Raw genomic sequence first — 21,472 nt, 5'->3', positions numbered from 1 at the left:
AAAAGAGAAATGAGTTGTCTGTTGACCTCCCTGGGTAAATCAAGGTTCATCAATCTGACTGAAAATTTGGATACAGCATAATATAGCAAGCAAAAGGAAAATATCAGGTGACACTAAATGGACTAGTTCCAAATGTCAGGAGAGCAGTTGTTCGTACTTGTTTCCTTTCGGTATTGAGAGGTTGCCTGACTCACTTGTGACTGCTTGACTGCGTGACTGCATGCTGGTATAAACCTATGGAGCTCGACCCCCAGCTGCAGCTCAACCCCCCAACCCCAATATCAGTATGCTGTCTCTGTGTGACCCTGTGGCCTGTGCTTTGCGGCCCCTGTTGCCTGTGTGTGGCTGCAGGTGCGGGTGCTGCAGAAGGAGCTCGCGGCCTCCACCTCGGAGGACACTCACCCCTACAAAGAGGAGCTGGAGACCGCCCTGGAGCAGTGCTTCTACTGCCTGTACGCCTACCCCAGCAAGAAGAGCAAAGCCCGCTATCTGGAGGAGCACTCCGCCCAGCAGGTCAGACCCTGCCCACGCCAAAAGCCCTAATCATTTACACACCTGGAATAGTATTCTGCTCAGCAAGTCACCCCTTTTTGCCCCTAAAGCCCTAATCATTTAGTCATTTGGGGTAGCACTCTGCATAGCAGGTCAGACCCCAGATTTCCAAAAGCCCTTAGCATTTACTCACATGGAGGAGCTTTGGAGCCATAGGTCAGGCCCTGCGCTCATCTGGAAGGCGCTTCTGTACGGAGGACCTTACAAGGCTGTTGTGGTGAGATCCATACATTGTGTATCATGATAGCTGCAAGAACAAGGGCACAGGAGCAGAATAGAAACTAAGACATCAGAGAAAAATCAATAAAGCTGATAAACACTCCCAGTGTTACCATACACAGAACACGGACCCAAGCAGCCACATAATTCTGTAAGGCTGTTTTGTTTTAATCTTCGAGCAAAGGAAATGCCTACCAGCGTTATAAAACAACCATAGGAGTAATTTTAGAGCAACAATCTATAACACGACATAAAACATCATTCCAGGTAAGAGGTGATAAAGGAACTCTGTGTAAGATATTTATTGCTTTTGGGAGCCTGGGTGTTGAAAAGGTTGTTAATGATCTTATTAACTGATATAAAGTTATTCTTATGGCACGTATTGCTTCCCCTACTAGCTTCACTGTCCTTAGTTTTGGAAGATTAGTGCAGTGCCACAGTGTGGTGCAGTAATTTGTTACCAGCCATCTGCTGTTGGTTTGATTAATGTCTATTCCCCCGCCTTGTGAATTGTGTTGATGCAAATGGGATGCTCTGTCGCATCATTTATGTTATGGATGCAGTTACTCAAGTGACTACTAGGGGGCAGCAAAGCCCTCGTTTTCTCCTGCGTTGCAGATGGGCTCGGAGGATAGATTGTGATTGTGGTGTAATTGCATGGCGAATGCAGTATCTGAGAGGAGCCGAGTTCATTAGCTAATGAATACAGCCCCTTGAGTAATTAGATGGCCAGTTACCCAGGTCACAAGACCCTGGGACAGTCAAAAAAACAAGTCAATAGTGGTGTAATTGATTAGCTTTCTGGGACCTTGAATTAGATTAATTATCTGGCAGCCTCTGCACCCAAATCTTTACCATTTTAGCAAAAAGTTTCGTAGGCTCAAGTATAAGGTACACCAATGGGATAGGGAAAATAAGTTGTCTATATTTATACTTGTATTTGGTTGTCAGAGCATGCCTGTGTTTGTGATTCTGTGGTTTCCCATATCTTTGCATATTTACATGCATGTGTATGTGCGTGTTTTTGTGCATGTTGTATTTCTGTTCGGTTGTATGCATGTGTGTATTTATGTACATATACGTGTGTGTGTTTTTGTGTACGTATGTTTGCGTGCATGTGTGTTGCTGTGTATGTAGTGTATACTTGTATGAGTCTATTCCTGCATGCATATGTGTTTGCTCACGTTGGAGGATGTCTCTTTGGGCATGTATATTTGTGTTCATGCACATGTGTATTTGTATGTGCATACGTACATATGATTTTTTTGCATGTTTGTGCAAGCATTATGCTTGTGTGTTTCTGTGTTTGTGTTTCTCTGTGCATATGTGTTTCTGTGCTTTTCTGCTTTCCTTGTGTGCATGTGTAGTTGTGTGTGTGTGTGTGTGTGTGTGTGTGTGTGTGTGTGTGCGCGAGCGCACGTATCCTTTGCTTTGTGTGTGTGCATGCATGTATGTTTGTATGTATGTAGTGTTTGTGTGTGTGTATGTGTTGTGTACGCTTGCGTTTTCTGTGTGTTAAGGAGCCGTGCTGCTACTCATGTAAACACTCTGAGGCTTGTGCCAGCCCTGGGAGTCATAACGTGGTTGTGCTGGCATGATTCAGTGTCACATTCTGCTGTGTTTACGCTGTCACACTTCTGCTGAGCAGCATTTAGTGTCACGACCAAAATCTTTTCTCTGTCATTCGCGCTGTGCGTTTTACAGAGTATACCCCATCTCTCTCTAATGATCAAATATACATTTTCTTTATTTTAAATTATTGAAAGGGAGTCCAGCTCCATCAGCAGCTATTACAGATGCAGGAAAGCAATTTTCTTTAGAGTGGAGAAGGAGGGATTGCTCTGTTTCCTTTTCATTATGGCTCCAAGTCATTACATCTGCACCGCCGTGGTGTTGATAAAATGACCACCTGCTCAAAAAAGATGCAGCATCTCTCACAATCTTGCCGTTTCCTTGTTTTCCCTTGTGTTCCCTCCAGAGAGCACTTGCAAAGCCCCAAGGGAGTTGATTAGCAATTTAAATAAGCGCTCTTTCCCATAAACCGCGTGAGCGCACACACCGGTTGTACAGGCAAGGAGAGAAGCAAGGAAATTATTGACTGATGTGAGCACCTTGGAGAGAGTCAGTGCGGAGGAGATGGTACATTAAAAATACATCGACTTCTGTCTGTGTGTGCGGAGCAAGCAGGGTATTCCCTCTCCGTCAGCGAGAGTGGGCACGCAAGCGCGGTCGAAATCGCAGCATCTTCCCCCTGTCAGGGTAGATCACTCGTATTGATTGATTGACCCGTACTGATTTTTTTTTTTTATCTGCAAATTTGAGAAAAAAAGTATTGTAATTTGAGAAGAGGTGTTATTTTTATATGTATGGAAAGATATTCAGCGAGATATGCAGCGCGAATGGGGAAAAATTGAGTTGCGGAAGGGAAAAACACATTGAATCTGTCAGAGTCTGTTGGAAAATAATTATAGGTTCTTATTGGCTTTGGGGCTCTGAAATACATTTCTACAAATATGTCCGCAGAAGATGTTTAGAGCCGTTTACTCTAAGGGAAAATTTGGTTGCGTTCTTTTAAATTATTTTAAATGATGAGCCAAGTAAATTACCGACAAACACTGATACTGCTTTATTCGTGCTGTTTCACTTTGAAAACGATTGCTATTTCAAGAATGCTGTTTCATAGAAATAACGGCGAATAGTTCAGTGACCATAATTGATTACCTTCACCTGGTTAATTTCTGCATAATGAGATTGCTTGCTGAAGAGTTGCGTGTGACTGTGATGTAGAGTTGGAAACTCACTGCTGTACCGTGTGCGTCCTGCAGGTGGAGCTCCAGTGGGCAGATGCCCTCTTCATGTTCGAGTACTTCAAGCCCAAGACCCTGCCCGAGTTCGACAGCTACAAGACCAGCACGGTGTCGGCCGACCTGTCCAACCTGCTGAAGAGGATCTCGGGCATTGTTCCCCGCAGCGATGCTCCCACCCTCACCATGGAGGAGGTGTCGGCCTACATCGAGGGCGTGTCAGCTAAGGTCGGTAGCAGGGTGACGGTGTCACGTGCCTCAGACTCGCAGGCAGTCACCTGTCGGCTCTTTACTCTGGTCTCACTCCGTTTCTCCTGCTGCAGTTCGGGTCTCTCTCTCTCTCTCTGCACATTCAACAGGCGACCCGTAAGAATAACATGATTTGTAATTGCTTGAATAATCACTGCAAAGGAAAAGTCTCTCTAGCTTTTACACTGGGCGTGGTGGACGGAAAAAAATGAAGATTCCATTTTGCTGACACGCTCAGACCGCAAAGGGCTATGTGTCCATCTGGGTTCCACACATCTGGCTGTCAGCATATTCTATTTTTCGATGCGATCGACTCATCTCCTTTGGTGAACATCCCTAGCCAAGCCCCCCTTTAATCTCTGAGCCTCTAACCAGCCACTGAGCAGCTGCTGGTAGTAGAATGTACACTTTGAGAAAATAATGATATAAGTGCAAATGTACCTGCAGAGAAAATGATCAAACAGAGCACTGTTGAGAGGCTGACTTTTAGAGTGAGCACACGTTCTTGTAGAATGTAGTAGGTAATGAATTAACTGGACAGCAGGTGGTTAAATGAAATACCAAAAAACACCTATGAAAGGGCACACATGCACACCTTTTGGATTTCTTTCAACATTTGTGCTGAAGAGATGATACGGTGACTTGGTTTACGGTAACGGAACCTAACCTGTCTGTCACAGAGTGAAAGCTTCCCACTGGATGGAGGAAGTACAGGAAGGGTGTACGGGTTTTGTGTGTAGCTCAGAACTGCAGCAGAAAGGAAAAACGCAACCCACAAGGACCCCCTCCTTGCCACAGCTGCTGTTCACTCAACACTGAACACAGTTGTGAAAGAGTGGGGATGTGTTTGTTGAAGGATCACTCACCAAAAAAAAAATGATTTGGCATGCTGTTCTTTAGTTAAAAATAGTCTGCGTGCTCTCCCCCGTGTATGGAATTGATCTTGGAGCCTCCACACCAGACCAGATCACAAACCTGGCGCAATGTCTGGAATACAAAGTCTCAGTCCATGTTCCTTCTTACAGTCTGCTTCTTTCAGAGGATTTTTAGGTACCAGGATGTATCCTGTTTTTTGGTTGCAGCCGATTCATTAAAACCAGCATGATTTTTGGTCGGTGCTGTATTTTCCTGGTGTGGCACTTTTCCCCCTGTAAAGGCAAATGTTAGTTGAATATGATATTCTCAGACAGCCTAGCGTAGCGTCTGCCTCGTCATGAATAAACCACAGCTTGATATCTGAGCTAATCCCAGGCCTAGCAGCTGGCATCCCGCACAGTGTACATAAACTGGATCCTCTTGTCAAACAGTGTATGTCTGTGTGCGCGCGTATGTATCTGTCTGTAAACACAGACTGGGAAGCATGTCGGGTACAGAACAAAAGGCAGCTCCTTCAGTTGGTGATAATGATACAGCCCACCACGGTGGAGAGCGAGGAGGCTGGGTCCGGGATTGGAGGAGTCTCTGCGCACAGATCACGGGATCCAGGACCAGAGGAGTGTCTGCGTTCAGATCGCCGGGTCCAGTTCCAGACGGGTCCCGGTGCACAGATCACGGGGTCCTGGACTTGAGGAGTCTGGGCGCAGATCATGGGCACAGTGCAGAGACTCTCCTTAAGGAAGGCACTGCACTGCAAGGGAGGCCCAGCTTTTAAAATCACCTTCACAAGTGCAAGATTTCAAATGTCATCCCAGCAAGGGTGTCTGCCATGTTCCAAGGCAAAGACGGTGGAAGACGGCCATGCCTTTATAAGTCCTGGCCTTCAACGTACACCGGGAGGGAGCTCTCCAATTACCACTCAGAAAAAGCAGTGGGGAGTTTAGGAGCCAAAGCACTTTCAAATGTTCCTGTTGGGTTTGGTACAAATCCCTCCTCTCCCCCTCGGTTCATGCAGGGAATGGACCGTGCCAACAGTCATTTTTATTTGTGCCTGTTTACACAGGGGCTGTTCCAATGTTAGTGTGTTCAGCCAGCCAGGAACATAACGGAGCAGTTGGATGGCTCTCTTGCACTCTGAATTTCCTGGCATTCGCATTTTATGCAGCCATTAACCGTTAAAGTAAAATCACTCAAGTTTTAGGCTCCGAATCCAAGTTGAAGAGTTTTAAAAAAAAAAAAAAAAATCCCGCTGTGACAGTATCACAGTCTCTTGTGGCAACTCTTTCTGCATCCCTCTGTTCAACATGGCTGTGATTGGATGAGCAAAGTTTCCCTTTTGGTCTGCTTACCTTGTTTGGATGGTTCAAGGAGCAAGAGCTTGCATTATACTGTATGATGTTCCACCAGAGCTAATTTAAAAGGAAGATGATAAGATCGAAAAGAAAGAGATTGTTCAGAATTTGGTCTGCTTTATTCCAGATTAAGAATTAGTCAGACTCTCAAAGCTGTCCTCCGGGTAATGATTGTACTCCTGCCGTGAGGACCGTGACTTTGACTCACCTTTAATCATAAATGACAAGCTTGCCAGGAAGGGCTTCTTTTTTGAACATAAGAAGGCTCTTGGTCCTACTCCAGGGGACGCCAATTAACAGCACAGGGGTTGTGATTTTGATTAACGAGAGGGTCATTCTCTGACCTTCTCTTACTCCTTCATTGTGTTTTTTATCCAGGTGCCCTCACTGCCTGATGGAGCTAGTCCGGCGCCCCCGCTGGTCAACGAGCTGTACTACCTCTTGGCTGATTACCATTTCAAAAACAAGGAGCAGTCCAAGGCCATCAAATTCTACATGCACGACATCTGCGTCTGCCCAAACAGGTCGAGATTCTTGCTTTCCTGTGATCCATTTTCCAGCCAAGCCACAATGCAGCCTGCTCAAGCCTAGCAGCGGGAAGCGAAATTAGTTGTCTTAATTCGCGAGCAGTTATTTTCCTGTGATGGTCTACTTAGCAGGCTTGCCTCGAACATAATGTTTTGACGTCATCTTTATTATGATGTACCTGTTTTTTTTTTTTTTTCTGCTGGCCATAGTGGTGCACTTTGATTTAACAGAGTTTTGAGAGCACAGTAGTTTTGACTGGTCTGGGATTTGTCAGCAGGCCTCACTGAGGTCAGTTGAGACAGACTCTTGAAGGATCCTTACTTTCACTTTGCTAGTTGTGATAGAATGTGATTCCCCCCCCCCACAGGTTTGACTCTTGGGCAGGCATGGCCCTGGCCAGGGCCAGCCGCATCCAGGACAAGCTGAACTCCAACGAGCTGAAGAGCGACGGCCCCATCTGGAAGCACTCGCTGGCCGTGCTCAACTGCTTCAAGCGGGCCCTGGAGATCGACGGCTCCAACCTGTCTCTGTGGATCGAGTACGGCACCATGTCCTACGCCCTCCACTCATTCGCCTCCCGCCAGCTCAAGCAGTGGAAGAGCGAGCTGCCGCCCGAGCTGGTCAAACAGGTGAGGGGGGAGGGTCTAACCGCAGACTGAGTAGGGTTCATGGTTACGTACATGAGAGAACAGACTGCAACTGGAGAACAGTCAAACTTACTCGGGAATGATCAAGTTTACATTACATTGATTTTACAGACGCTCTTATCCAGAGCAACTTCTCGCACAATGTAACATAAGTGTATCCTTTCAAGTTCAATGGGAAACAGTGTCAGACCAGGCTAACAACACTCCCAGACCAGTAAGAGTGAGGATAACACTATTCAAGCCTTACCAAGTTAACTTGTGCAGCCTGACTACACAAGGGAAAAGTAATCAGCTGAGGGTCCGATGAGCTGATGTGGAGGAGGCTTTGGAGTCAGAACAGTGAGAGGCCAAGCTGCCAGTGGAGAGGTCACTCAGCTGATTGGGTAAAATTGCAGTTTGGTTGTGGTCATAAAAAGAGGTCGATCAGTGAGGTTTAGCGGCGTCTGGTGGAGCAGTGAGATCGTCAAACAGGCAAATAGTCACTGCTAGCAAAGAGGAGAAGATCTCAGCTGCACATATCCGCACGCAGAGATTATGGGATTGTATATGTAATGACACTGGGGGATAAGAGTGACATTACTCCCGTATTCCGGCTCGGCTTTAGCTCCAGGAGCTCGCCGTTCACTTGATTAGACCGCCATCTGTTTGTATATTTGGAAGGATCTCATTTCAGTGCTGCTCCCATTGTTTCCGAGGAGATAAACGCAAACTTTCACAGCAGCAGTTTTATTTATATGCAGCAAATGCCACAAAAGCAAACAAACCAAGATGTGCAGGGGTTTTTTTTGACAGTTGACAGATTCTGGAGAATGTAGTTATTAGGGCCTGGCTAGCCAGCTTTTGCTGATTGGGAAAATGTCAGGCTGCTCCCAGCAGCAGAGGCGTTGTTTTGATTACGCTCTGGTCAGTCTCCCCCATAATCGCGGGCCTCACACTGCTCACAGCCCCCTCCAGAAGCTGTGGAGTGACTGTGACAGTCTGTTTTTACACAGCCAAAGTCATAGCCTGGTTGTTCTTGGTTGTTTGACCTGAGGGTGCTGGGTGACATGTAACAGTGACACATTTTTCCCAGCACCGTTTAGTGATTGGACACGATTCTTGGCTGAAGGTGTGCAGCTTTTGAGAATGCCCCAATTACAGGATCACTCATGCCATGGGGAGCTTATTGGAAACATGTGGGGTATGTTGTGTGACGATTGGCGCGTGTGTGTGTGCGTACGCGTGCGTGTGCGTGCGTGCTCCTGTTTGACTCTCTTTCAGATGGAGGAGCGGAGGGACTCCATGCTGGAGACGTCCTCGCAGTGCTTCCAGGGGGCCTCTCGCTGCGAGGGGGACGGCGATGAGGAAGAGTGGCTCATCCACTACATGCTGGGGAAGATCGCAGAGAAGCGCAAGCGGCCCCCGCGGGAGTACCTGCTGCTCTACAAACAGGTGCGCTGCAGGGGGCGCTGTCTTCTGAGGGCTTTGCCCTCACCTGTCCTTATCTAATGAGGAAACCGCGTGGAGCGCGCCGTGGGGGAGCTCAGGGAATTGCAGGCAACGGAAGTTGCCATGGTAATTGTTTGAAATACTTGCCAGAAGAGTTAAAGTTCATTCATGAATGCGCAGTTGCCAAATACTGACTTCACTGGGGAAAGATGAAAATTGGATGGCGTGAGCTCACTTACTTGGATGGACAACACAGTTGGAGCAGTTAGCAGTGCAATTATCTCCGGTACAAATGGTCACGACAAGACGAAGCAGTTGAAAGTCATTTAAAAGTGAAGTGCCGTACTTCACTACTGCAGTCACTTGAAGGAGGAAGGAGCACATACTGCTGTCTCTAAGGGAATGATGTCTTCAGTTTCACAAAACTGTACAGAAATGGGAATCGCACGCGTGGCCCCTCTGGTGCAAACCTGTCCTGTAAATGACATAACGGCATACAAAACATTTTTGTGGCTCTCAAATTACAAGTTTACACATTGCTTTGCTGTGTTTGTTAACATATAAATAACCTTTCCTGTGTTATTGAAGTGTATCAAATACAGGCTGGCATCTCAGTTACTCGGTCTATTTAACTTCATACAGTACCTTAAATGAAATGTCATTGACAGTGTGCTGTTGTAAGGGGGGGGAAAAAAGGCAAGCATCAGTACCTCAGTGTGTAAGTGCATTTTTATTTAGGCAGGTGAGGACACTAAGCAAAGTGGTACATTACCTCGAGTTTTGTTAAGTTTTACACCCATTTGCACATTACCACAGGTTGCTTACTCTAAAACAGTTCTGCAGTGGCGAGTGATTCGGTGTGCTTGGGTGGCGGATGCTCTGTCAGCCGAATAGATCTGTGCTGGCAGGCCATGCCCCTGAGAGGAGAGCGCAGGTGAGGGTAGAGGAAGCTGACACCCATTGCTGGCCGGGGAGTAGAGGGTACATCCACACGAGTCTCAGAGTCCTTGTTACTCTGATTGCAGAGAGGAAGGAGACTGCATGGCTGTGGGGTACAGGCTGATCTTCTAGGTGTCCACTGCCAGAGATAGCAGCCCTAAATCATGCCCCCAGACCATCAGCATTTCTCTGTTTCAGGAGAGATGCTGTGCTTAACACTGAATGCTTGTGACAGGGGGTTGGGCCTTCCATCACAGTATTTAAGTGCATAAAAGTTGACCAGAGCTTATGTTGATAAAACTGTGAGAAGGTTCCCTGAAATGAGCACTCCTGCCTTTTACACATGTGTTGTTACATGCAGCAACCGTCATCTGAGCGGATGACCATGAGACGAGCAGCTTTGAAAAGGCTGGACAGTGTCTGACCTCCTTTCTCCTGACTTTTCTGTTTCCACAGGCAGCACATTATCTGCATGAGGAGGCGGCCCGATACCCACGCAAAATCCACTACCACAACCCCCCCGATCTGGCCATGGAGGCCCTGGAGGTAGGGGGGAGGGGTTCCTATGTTTGGGCATCCAGAGTTCTAAATTGTATTAGTAGGATGAGCCTTGAACTACAACGTGTAACAGAGTGAGGGGGAAAAAAGGACAGCTCTTGCCTTCCGTTTTGGAGGAACATAAAAGCTAAATTCTCAGACATGGCCTCTATCAGAATGTCAGCGTGTTGTGTTTCAGAATGCCTCTGTCCAAGTCTCTGATGTTTGACACTGTAAATGTGAGCTCCGTTTGGGTCGGCTCCCAGAATTTCCCGCCGTCCCCCGCGCTACGGCGCAGAGGTCTGAGCGAAGCGGGAGCTGGGGTAAAGCGAGTAACGGGAAGACGGAGGCCTCTCGCGCCCCCTCTCTCAGCGGTGTCCTCCCCACAGCTGTACTTCCGCCTCAGCGCCACCATCCTCAAGCTTATGGAGGCCGGGGACCCCGACGACCCCAACCTGGAGTACGAGTTCTTCTTCAACATCCTGTCGGAGGCGGCGGCCGGACCCTTCGCCAGGGGGGAAGAGAAGAACATGCCCAAATCCAGCGAGAAGTGAGTGCGGCCTCAGTCCTTTCCAGCGGTTGTTTCCCTGTACTTTCCCTGTAGGGGGTGCCAGCTCCTCTCTCAGAGAACACGCTCACTAAGAATCCTGGGAAATATGGCCCAGGTTTCAATACTTTCTCACTTGTACTTGGTTATGTCAGCATGTTGTGTATAAAAACAATGTGAGTACAGGTACAACTATGATGGTTCTGTAGGTGTTTATTAACTTTTCTGTGCTCTGTGTTTTTACGTTGGAACATGTACAGGAGTGCATAGAAGTATGTTATTAAGCTAGGTTTTCCTTTGTAGTCCTGTTTGTTCCAGACTATCCTTTATAACAGAGGTATTGTGGGTAGATGCCTCCCAGCTTTCCACTGTAATTCAGTGTGATGCGGCAGAACCTTGTTGTCGGGCCTAAACGAAAAAAATCTGAGAACGCTGTATCAAGGGGGTCTCGAAAGTGATACGATCTCCTTGGAGACGGGAAGCTCCCGTGCAGTGACACCCATCACCCGGGCCCTGCCTGTTTCATAAACCACCCACTGCCACCCCAGAACACAGGGTTATGTAAAGCGCAGGCTGATGTGCTGTCATGTCCTCTAAGTCACACTCCCCAGTATCCAGTTACGTAACTGCAAGAATACCGCTCATCTTTCAGCAACAGTTTTCCTTGTTAGCGCTTAAATAAAACTGTTACAGTCCATTCTCTGGCGAATTTCCTCGCCGAGGATGCTCCGTTTGAACAATGAGCGGTCATTAACATTTTTGCCGACCCCTGACCCTTGCTGTCATGTGTTGCCCCCCCCTTCCAGGGAGAAGGTCCCATCTGTGAACGACGAGGACTCGCACTCCTCCTCCATGGGCGTGGCACCGGGCATCGGGACGTCCCTCCCATCCAGCGGGCCAGGTCTGACATCCCCACCTTACACAGCCACACCGGTCGACCACGATTACGCCAAACGTAAAACCCTCCGGCAGCGGCAGCAGCAGCAGCAGCAGCAGTGGCAGCAGCAGCAGGAGGAGGAGCAGCAGGCCGATGGTACAGTCCCAGTCCTAGACTCCGCCTCTGGGGTGGGGCCTTCTCTTCACTGGGAGAGGAATCGCACTTGGGGGTGATGATGATGATTACGATGATGGTGATTAGTAATGATTCCAGTGACGACCCCACCTGCACCGGGTGACAGGGAGGTTGTAAGATGGGCAATATGGCTGCTGGTAGCATCATCTCAGGTTATGAGGCTGTTCAGACTGTCCACTCACAAGCACCGGGGGGGGAAAAAATTCATGTTGCCCACAGAGATTGGTAGCTTCGAACCCAGCTGTGTAGAGAAGATGGAGGGCTCTGGGATGTGTGTGTAGGCATGTCAGTGCATGTGAAGGTGTGTATGTCAATATGTGTAGGTGTGTCTGTGTTTAGGTGTGTGTGTGTGTGTGTGTGTGTGCGTGCGTCTGTAGACACATCAGCGATGCTGATTGATGTTTGGTGACTGCTGCAGTGTTGCAGTCTCTGCTTTTGGATTTCTCCCTGCTTTTCGCCTCCTGTCTGACTCGTTTCCATTCACACTGCCATCATTAACTTCGAGCCCCATGCCGTGTCTGCCTGCGCACTTAAGTGAGGGTCAGTCATGTGTATTTAATTTTAACACAAGGTTTGCACCAAATTACCCTCTTTCCAGCTGTTTTTTTTTTACTCAACAAGACTTCATTCATTCACTCTTTTCTCAACATTCTGGATACCTGTACTTTTATGTTAGGGGTATTTTTATTTTTTTTTGAAAGAAGCTATTGTCTGCAGGCACAATGCACTTGCAGATTGAAAGCTCGGAGCCGAGGTCCATGCGGCGTGCAGCACGGACAGCCGTGGAAGCAGTCTGCGTCTCTGATGTGTGACGGATAGAGGCAGCAAAAAGAGCAGATAAAAACAACTGCCCACTCAGGCATGTTTATGTAGGAGAGCAGAATCAAAGAGGAAGAGCTGCCAGGCTCTGGGAGCCGTGGGAGAGCCTCGAAACTTATCGACTGGTGATTGGATGGGATGATCTCTCTGAGCCTCGGGCTCTCATGAGGGGTTCACCGCTGACAGAACGGACCCTGCAAGGGGCGCAATTCGCTCCTTGTCCTATCCGCCTCACGAGGGCTGCCGGCTTTTTCGGGAGAGGTGAATTTTTCCGTCGATAAGCGCAAATCAGAAGGGCCGCCGCAGGACTGACGAGCGGAGCAGAAGTAGCTCCTCGGAAAGTCTCCGGATGAGATAACACTCGAACTTAATTAGCCCATTCTCCGAGGCACTCATCTGATCTCATGTCATTAAAATCATATATTTTCAATATCAGTGGCCCTAGCGTGAAGCGGGCGGTTAATAGGATGGCGCGGTGAATAGGAAGCTCCGAATATCTGAACTCTGCCGCGCTCACACGTGGGTTCAGTTCACATGCGTAAGGGGTGACGCCCCTCCACTTCCCAACTGCCACGAGTCAGGCCACCGCTCAGACCGTGTAAAGGTCCTGGCTGAGGAGCACCAGTGGCTTTTGAAGGTGTGACCGCTCAGACCCTATGGCAATCATGGATCAGCGGGGACAGGCCACATCCAGGCCTCATGTGGGCAGTTATCTGCTGGCAGGGGGGAGATGGGGGTTAATCTAGAGCAGGGTACGGAAGCTGGGTCATTGTGCTCTTCCGATGGGACGCCGTTGGGTTTTAGAGGTCGCTTGAGCTCTTTCTGCAAAATAAATGAGAATTGTGGGTCTGGGCTTAATGGGAAAGTCCCTTTAATGCATTTTCCTGACTCCGCAGCAAAATAATGGCGCAATTTCTACTTGCAATCAAAACTGCTTTGTGTGATTTCCCTGGGCATGAAGTCGGACTGAGCTGGAAACTCTGCTCATTGTTTGCAAAAAACACGGCGCCAATCCGCCTTAAAATACCAGCTGAGATGCCCCTATGAGGGAGCTCAGGTGCGCTGTTGGGGCACAGCTGTGCCATTTCACAGTCCCAGATAATAGGATGCAGTTATGCTGCGGTCCAGTTCAGGCAGAGAATAGTCTGTGTCTTTCCCCCCTGTCCTTCCAAGCCGAAGTTAAGCCTGTTAGAGGGGCATGTGAATAATTGATTTACTTCCAGTGGTATCAATTATCAGTCCATACCCTTCAAACAGTCTGAGGGTTAGACAGTCAGAGCTAAGAGGCTGGGTCGTTTGGCAAGGGCAAACTTGTGACAGTGCTTGCCTACTTCTCAAGGTATCCGCTGTCTAGTGCTGCCTTGACTCTCACAGTTGTATTTGTTGCCACATTCTATGTGGTACAGAATGATACGTTGAGTTAGAGTAGAAGTTGAATAATGAATAGATATGATAATAGAAATAGATTAGTAGCAGAAAATAGATTGATTTGCCGTGTGTGACAATAGGACGGTAAATTTATTTTTAAATTTTGAGAACTTTTTCATTTATTAATTGTATGTCATTATTGGAAGATATTTTGGAAGCCTCTTGTTTTATAACAATAAATTACAGTAACTATTACAATATTTTCTTTATAAAATCAGTCCATTTAAGCCTACATCAGTCTTATGCACAATTTAGAAAATTAAGGTTGAAGACCCCTTACAGTCACAAACACAAAAGGTCAGTTTTTCTTAAGGACAGGCCAAAGGAATTAAAAAGTTGCACTGATTCAAAACTGGGAACTAAATACCTGAACACAATTTGAAATGCTCATAACAACACAATGGGGTGGAGACAAAGGCTGCTTTGAATTGGTATATTGTGCAAAGAGCAAGTGGGGGTGAACCTTGATCCTACGTTAATCTGCTCCATTCTTTTCCAGAGAAGTTTGAAGCTGACATTGATTTTTCCTGAGTTTTAAATATCCCTGAGCTTCCACCCTGAACAGTGATGAAGGCACCGCGGCACCCTGCATTTTACACCTAATTTAAATTGCATTGTATCGCTGCGACAGAGTCGGCCGAGGCACGCGATCGAACAGCTCCTCTGTCATTCAGAATCGTCAAGTGAGGTTCACTGCCACTTTGTTAGAAAGGGACTTAATTGCACTCCTGTATCATTGAGAGGGTGGAAGGATTGTCACTAATGCTTTTAGAGCTAATGACACATCCACTCAGCAGCCACACAGGTGACACAACAAATAGTCTGCCGCCCTGAATGATTTTAACATGAGTGAGAGAACATGGTCACTCAACTTGTGTATGAGAGTATTGCTCCATAGGCAGTGGGCTGCATTTAGGCCAGAGCTGAGTGGGTTTTTTTTTTTTTTTTTTGATGACGCTTATTCAGTTTGTGTTGATGACAAAACAATGCTGCTCGCCTGGACTTGTGTCACAGCTGTTAACACAAAGGTCAAATTTGTCCACATTTGAAATTCAGTGTTTTGAATATGAAGGTCTTGAATTTCAAATCGCACTAAGCAGAACATGTAACATGTTGAGGGAACAAATACTACCTTAGATGATAGTGAGATATCTGTATCTGAAAAAAAAAAAAATGTAATTTGGCAGAGAATGTCTGATGCCACCCTGGAAAAAATGCAGCTTAAAAAAGGGTCTGGATATGATGTTACACACGGGAAACACTGAACCCTGTTCAGAATTCAGGCCTGCTGAATATGTGAGACCATCTTATGGTCTATTAACATTATATTAGACCCACTGAGGGAGAATAATTGTAAAAAGCTGCCAGTCTCTAAATTTACCTTTTTTTTTTTTTAGTTTGTTTTTGTTTCACATTTTTCCCCCTATTGTCCTGTAGAGCTTGTATGTCTTAATACTGCAGCCATATTGCCCATGTTGCCAGTTTCTCTGTCAGCCTTTCCAGATTCCTTCCTGCCTACCTACCTACCTGCCTGCTACCTCTCTGCCTGCTTGCTTCTGACACAACCTGCTTTATCATTTTTGTATGCATGTGGGTCCCATGGGATGAAGTCCAGTGTCCCTCGTCCCCCCTCCCCCCACAACCCACTCCGTCCTCTGCCGTGTGTCTGTGAATTTACAGTGTGGCTGGTGGTGGGTTTTTTTTTTGGGGAGGGGGGGGCTTAATGTACACTTAAACGTTTCAAGAAGAAGAAAAAAGGCAAAAAAAGATCTGATTCTGTCTCCCTCTTATTTGCTGTACCGGTCATCCTGAAAGTTCACTTGACACAAAAAAGTTTTTAAAGTGGGAGGTGGGTGCAGGGAATACCCACCACAGTGCCATCCTGGAGTGCCCTTATCCTGGTCTCCTCCCAGTCGGGATTCCCTGAGATGGCGGGCCGCCGCTGATTGCTGTGTCAGCAGGATTGCCTTCGGGAGCTGAATCCTCCCCTTTGCCGGAGGGGGGATCACTGAAACACTTGGTAATGATAGAGTGTCTTCTCCCATGGTACGGGGAAGAAGAGAGCAGTACTGAAACAGTGGGGCACGTTGGCAAACACTATTTTGTTTCATGGTGCCATCACTCCAGAGGGTAACTATTCTTTTTCTATTATTCCAAAGCATTCAAAAATCACTCAAACCCTGTGCATTGTATGTATCTTAATCTGTGTATTGTTTGGGGGGGTACATCGTCACCTCAATTAGACAGGACTTGGGGGGTGGGAGGCCCATTGAGTGTGTGCTAAAGTGACCTCCCGGTATCCTCCACAGCCCTCCCTGCATTTGACCATGATTACTCCCTGCCCAGCTCCCCAGTGCGGCCGGCATCCACGAACGGTACTGTCCCCATGACCCGCTCTTCCCCGGCCTCGCCAGTACAAAGGACAAACTGCTCTCTGTCTCTCTGACCTTCCTGGTGTTCAAACGCACCCTCTCCCACCTTTCTTCAGGCCCTCAGGCAGCCAAGACACCCAGTCACTTCATTTAAGCATGATAGGAGTATATTGATTTGGCTTGAACAGAATTTTTCATAAGCTGTTGTCTGTAGTTTTCTTTTGGGTGGAAGGGTTTTAACATCCAGGCTACATCTCTTAAAACAGAGTTAGAATATTCAGATGATCTGCAGATAATTTCTGGCTAAATTCCTGTTTGTAAGTGGAGCTTGGAGAAGCACGCCCCAGTAATAACTTGCAGTCTCACGCTATTGTTGTAATTTTTGGTAAATCTCACATGGAACACACAAAAACAGCTACAGATGAATGGCAGTAATTATGCACACTTGTTTCACAAAGGGCAGTGCTGTTTGTACAGCCAGTCTAGGTTCCTGAACTGTGAAGGCCAGATGTATTTAGCCAGTGTAGTCTTCTAAACAGTAGAGACCAGCTGTATATAGCCAGTGTAGGCTTCTAAACTGTAAAGGCTATATCTATATAGCCAGTATAGGCTCTTACACTGTAGGGAACAGCTGTATTTAGCCAGTATCGGCTTCTAAACTTGTAAAGGCCAGGTGTATATAGCCAGCCAGTATAGGCTCCTGTAGGCCAGGTGTACATAGTGGAGTCGACCTGAAGAACTGTGCAGCTTTGTGCCAGAAGAAGCAGCCCTACATTACAGAGACCGCAGCCACAATCAGTCATGTCTGTTTACCTGCTTGTCTAATTCTGAAAATATGTCACGACTGCGGAGTGCCAGAAAGCAGCGCTCTTTATGTAGCGGTGGGATTTTCATCGCTGTTCCAAAAATATGGTTTGTCCTTTCTACAGTGCAGCGGCAGCGTTCCTCCGCATGGGCGAATACGTGCCCCTTTCTGAAACGGGCCATCCATCTTGCAGCAACATTCTTGGTAAAAAGGAATGTGCCAGCATTTCACTAATTAGATTTAAGAAAATTCCCCTGTGTTCCCATTAAAAACAACAGAACCTGCTCTCTCTCTCCCCCCACCCTCTCCTGATTTTGCTATTGTCTGCAAGAAGGCTGCTGGTTCTTGCTGATGCTGCGTTTTGAGACTTGCAGTGCTCTACCCATGGCGAGGAAAGTTGGCACCCACTTCTTCACTAGGTGGTGTGGACATGGTGTGCGGTTTTAGCGGTGGCCTCCTGCATTAGCGGGCGCACAAATCACCCTGCCCTTTGCTGCGGACCTTTCTCAGTGGGAAGAGACTCACAGCCAACAGATCTGTTTTGAACTCCCTCATTAAAGCTCAACAGGTTGACTTCTTGCCCGCATAGGCTGCTTTGTGGCATCCCAGCTCTGCTTCTAAGCACTGCTTATGCGGGGTTCCACCATCAACACCAGGGGCTGGATAGTGTCTTTGTACCCACAGAGGACTGCAGTTGATGCCCCCCCAACCCCCGCCCCCGCCCCCGCCTCGCCCCCCGCGCCTCCCGCGCCCCCCGCCTCTCCTCACTAAAGTCTGACATTCCCAAAATGCGACTGAACCAATCATACCCCTCCACTTACGTTGCTTATCTATGTGCCAGTAGATTTGTTACTGGCAGTGTGATGCTCTCTTCTCTCGGTTTGCCACACCTCCAAATGGTGCTTCATCTTCACACCTCTCTGTTAAGTGGCTGTCGCAGGTTTTCAGGTGGTCTTACACTGTCCTGTCGATGCTACTCTCAATCAAAACCTCAATGCCTTCGGTGTCTTGTAATTTTTCAGTGATTCAATTTGGCGAATTTTCAGAAACGGTGTAAACGAGCTGGATCCCGATGGCCCGGCCTTTTTACGCCAGCATTCCCAGCGTCCCCGGCCCCAACTGGCGCTCATGGCCCAGGGCCGACCTCGTGATGTGCGTCTGTGTGTGTCTCTGCCCTATCAGAGCGCAGCCAGGACAGCGAGGTGGTGATGCTGTCTGACTCCAACTCCACCCAGGACCCCTTCACCGATGCCGCCAGCTCCCAAGACAGCAGCCAGAAGGTGCATTCTGGGAAGGGCAGTGCATCCTCTTCAGAGAATACCACTCCCATGAAGGAGGGGCAGCCAAGAGTGGATGATCCAGGTACAATTGTCTGTCTTTCTTTCTTTCTTTCTTCTTTCTTCTTTCTTTCTAAAGTTTGTAATTACTTACTTGTAGATTGTATTAACCTACGTTCAAAAGGGTGCCTGGGCTTGAAAACTATACTTGAATTGGAGCTGCAACTGATATAAGTAACTTAAGCCTTTTGCAAACAAGTCTCACAGTAGATAATTACATTAAAAATGTGGCTGTTCATACCGAGTAGAGGACTGCCTTCTGTCAAAGTAATTGTTGGTCAATCTCTGCCACCAGTAGGTGGAGTGAGTGTCTCGGTCTGTCTGTCTGTCTGTCTGTTAACAGGGTCATTTTTAGATTCATTCTTAGCATTGATGCATGTAATGGGTGGTGGAAGTATGCACTTTACCAAGTCCTGCTCTATTCATTGATTTAATAGTTCATAATTGCTAGGAATGGGGTAAAAGAAGCCACAAATTCACCATGTCTTATCAGTCCTGCATAATAGAGTGTTTTGTCATAACAAAGGACGGCACGTCTGTCTCTTCACATATATATCAAGGCTTCTGGTTAGTTTTAGTCCCAACAACAAAGCGCTTTCCCTGGATTCTGTTTTTGATCTACAGTTTTTTTCAGTGCCTGAATAGGGTTTGTTGCATGTTGTGCCCTCACTGTGGGACCGTGCTTTTTCCCCAGGCACTGTGGAAGAGAAAAGTGGTGAGGATGGCAGCAATCTTACCTTACAGGAGGAGAAGTGCATCCAGGCTGTCCTAGACACACTTTCAATGGCGCTGGCTGAAACTCCCACCCCAAAGCCGCCCGCCGACCCAGGCGCTCAGCCGCCGGCCGTCCCCACCACCCCGACCAAAGCAGGTCCAGCCCCTCCGGCCGCCCCCCAGACCCCAGCCGGCGAGGGCAAGAAGAAGCCAGAGCCAGCGGCGGAGGTGGCGGATGTTCCCAAGTGCCTGCCGGCTGATCGCCCGGAGCAGCGGCGTGTGCTGGTGGACATGTGCGTCCGCGCCCTCTTCCTCTGCCTCAGCCGCTTCCCGCAACACTACAAGAGCCTCTACCGCCTGGCTTTCCTCTACGCCAACGGCAAGACACACCAGGTCAGTCTTGTGTTATTACTGTCTATGACAGTAAATAGTTTATATTTATATATTTATATTTATTCATTTGGCAGACGCTTTTATCCAAAGCGACTTACATAGGTTACAGTTCTTTACAATGTTATCCATTTATACAGCTGGATATTTACTGAAGCAACCTTGCCCAAGGGTACAGCAGCCCAGGGATCGAACCGGCAACCTTTCGGTTACGAGTCCTGCTCCTTAACCACTATGCTACACTGCCGCCCTAAATAGTTATACCAACATCTTTACCTAAACATTAGGAGTACGGCTTCCCTGCGAATATGTCACTTGGGCCACAGGTGCCCCTGTGCTGGATGCGGTTGCGTCACTCGTTTGAGGATTCCTCCGCGGGAGCGCGGGATTTTGTGCTGCTGCACAGCGCTGAAGCAGCGCATCGAGCTGTCGAGCAAGCACAGCTCCGCCGGGCTCGGTGGATGTGCGTGGGCGTCCGCGCGTCCGCCCGCACACGCCGCTCCATCAGCCAGGGCCCGCCCGCCCGCCGCTGGGAGACTCGGCAGCTCCGTCCCCCGGAGTCAGCACCTCCCGTGTAGAGGCGCGCGGAGCGGAGCGCGGCGCCCCCTCGCCCGTCACGTGGGCCCCGACACGCAGGCCTGAGCGGGGAGTGAGCTGCAGAACGAGCTCCTGCTGTGTCGGTGGCGTTTTCGCGTGCGGATCAGTTTCCTCCTAAGCGCGGCTCCTGTGAATTTATTCACCCAGGCCTTCTGATACCACCTCTGATATCACTTCTGATACGGCCAAAGTACAGGCCAGCGCTGCCAACTTGTCAGCGCTCAACTCAGGAATTCGATACACACCCGCACCTGTGGGCAGAACGCGATGATTTGGAGGGGTAAGCGCTTTCTAAAATCGCCTTAATTTGATTTATGTCATGCTTGCGTCTAATTATTTCCTATTACCGCTGTACACACACAAGACCTGCACAAGTTAAATGACAGCTTAAGTAAATGGGCTGGCATTAGTTTGAGCAAAGAACAAGGTGCGTTTTTATGTTGGCTGATTAGACTCTTGTACGAAATTGCAAGGTTATGCCAGCTGGGACTCTCAACACAGTGGTACTATTGTTGCTGTTCATGCCCCCTGGGCTCTTGGTTAATAAGTGATGAGAGCCATGTTTTTCTAGTACAGAGCCTACTGCTGTTTTGCTCTGCTCTGCAGAGGAGTGTTCAGGTGTAGCTCTGAAAGTGAATACAAATCCACTGTCACATGAAGAGCAATGCTTTCTGAGCCCCGGAGACACCTTCAGCATTTCGGGTTTCGGAGCTGCATCCTGCCCAAACGCTGAAGGTGTCTCTCTCCCTCCACGAGGGCAGCTGTTCACAGGGAATCCCATGAGCGCTTACAGACAAACACAGTGCTAACGCAGCCATTCGTGAGGGTTTTGTATCCAGAGTGGTCGTTTGCATTAAGCCTGGATTGTCAGTGGGTCTTCATGGGGGCCATGGAAGTAATGGGTTTTCTCTTTCAATGGGGCTGCTGGTGACCCTAGTGTGATAAAGAACCGCTGCCCTCAGGTGGCCATAGGCTTAGCCTGTGCCTTGCCTGTGCTTTGCCTGCATAGAGGTTCTCAGTGCTGGGGCTAGCTGTCAGAAAGCCTTCGCTTGCAGGAGCTGCTGTTTGCACATGGGCCCATTGTGTGATGGAACGAGTCATTCTTTTGTTTGAAATATTTAACACTGACAGATCGCGCAGGGAAAGCCCCTCTCTCTCCTCCTCTCCGTCTCCAGCTTTGTTGTTCCTCTGAGAATAGCCTCGTGGAGGGAAATTGCTTTCATTCCCTCGCGAGCTTATTACGGTATCAATTACCTTCTG

At 48.1% G+C, this 21,472-nt stretch overlaps 1 protein-coding gene across 1 annotated transcript in view; it reads left to right on the top strand.

The window, feature by feature from the left end:
* Positions 1 to 21,472, top strand: part of cabin1 (calcineurin binding protein 1) — a 64,876-nt gene that overhangs the window by 9,231 nt on the left and 34,173 nt on the right. Inside the window, exons 20-29 of the mRNA XM_036525895.1 lie at positions 352 to 513; positions 3,597 to 3,803; positions 6,431 to 6,576; positions 6,948 to 7,209; positions 8,488 to 8,658; positions 10,051 to 10,140; positions 10,521 to 10,681; positions 11,485 to 11,711; positions 18,357 to 18,536; positions 19,206 to 19,618. Coding sequence (XP_036381788.1) covers positions 352 to 513; positions 3,597 to 3,803; positions 6,431 to 6,576; positions 6,948 to 7,209; positions 8,488 to 8,658; positions 10,051 to 10,140; positions 10,521 to 10,681; positions 11,485 to 11,711; positions 18,357 to 18,536; positions 19,206 to 19,618 — 2,019 coding nt within the window. The remainder of the gene's footprint in view (positions 1 to 351; positions 514 to 3,596; positions 3,804 to 6,430; positions 6,577 to 6,947; positions 7,210 to 8,487; positions 8,659 to 10,050; positions 10,141 to 10,520; positions 10,682 to 11,484; positions 11,712 to 18,356; positions 18,537 to 19,205; positions 19,619 to 21,472) is intronic.

Source organism: Megalops cyprinoides, chromosome 4 (genome assembly GCF_013368585.1).
Source record: "Megalops cyprinoides isolate fMegCyp1 chromosome 4, fMegCyp1.pri, whole genome shotgun sequence".
Lineage (NCBI taxonomy): Eukaryota > Metazoa > Chordata > Actinopteri > Elopiformes > Megalopidae > Megalops > Megalops cyprinoides.
The sequence above is the reverse complement of the archived record's forward strand: the minus strand, read 5'-3'. Positions and strand labels throughout refer to the sequence as shown.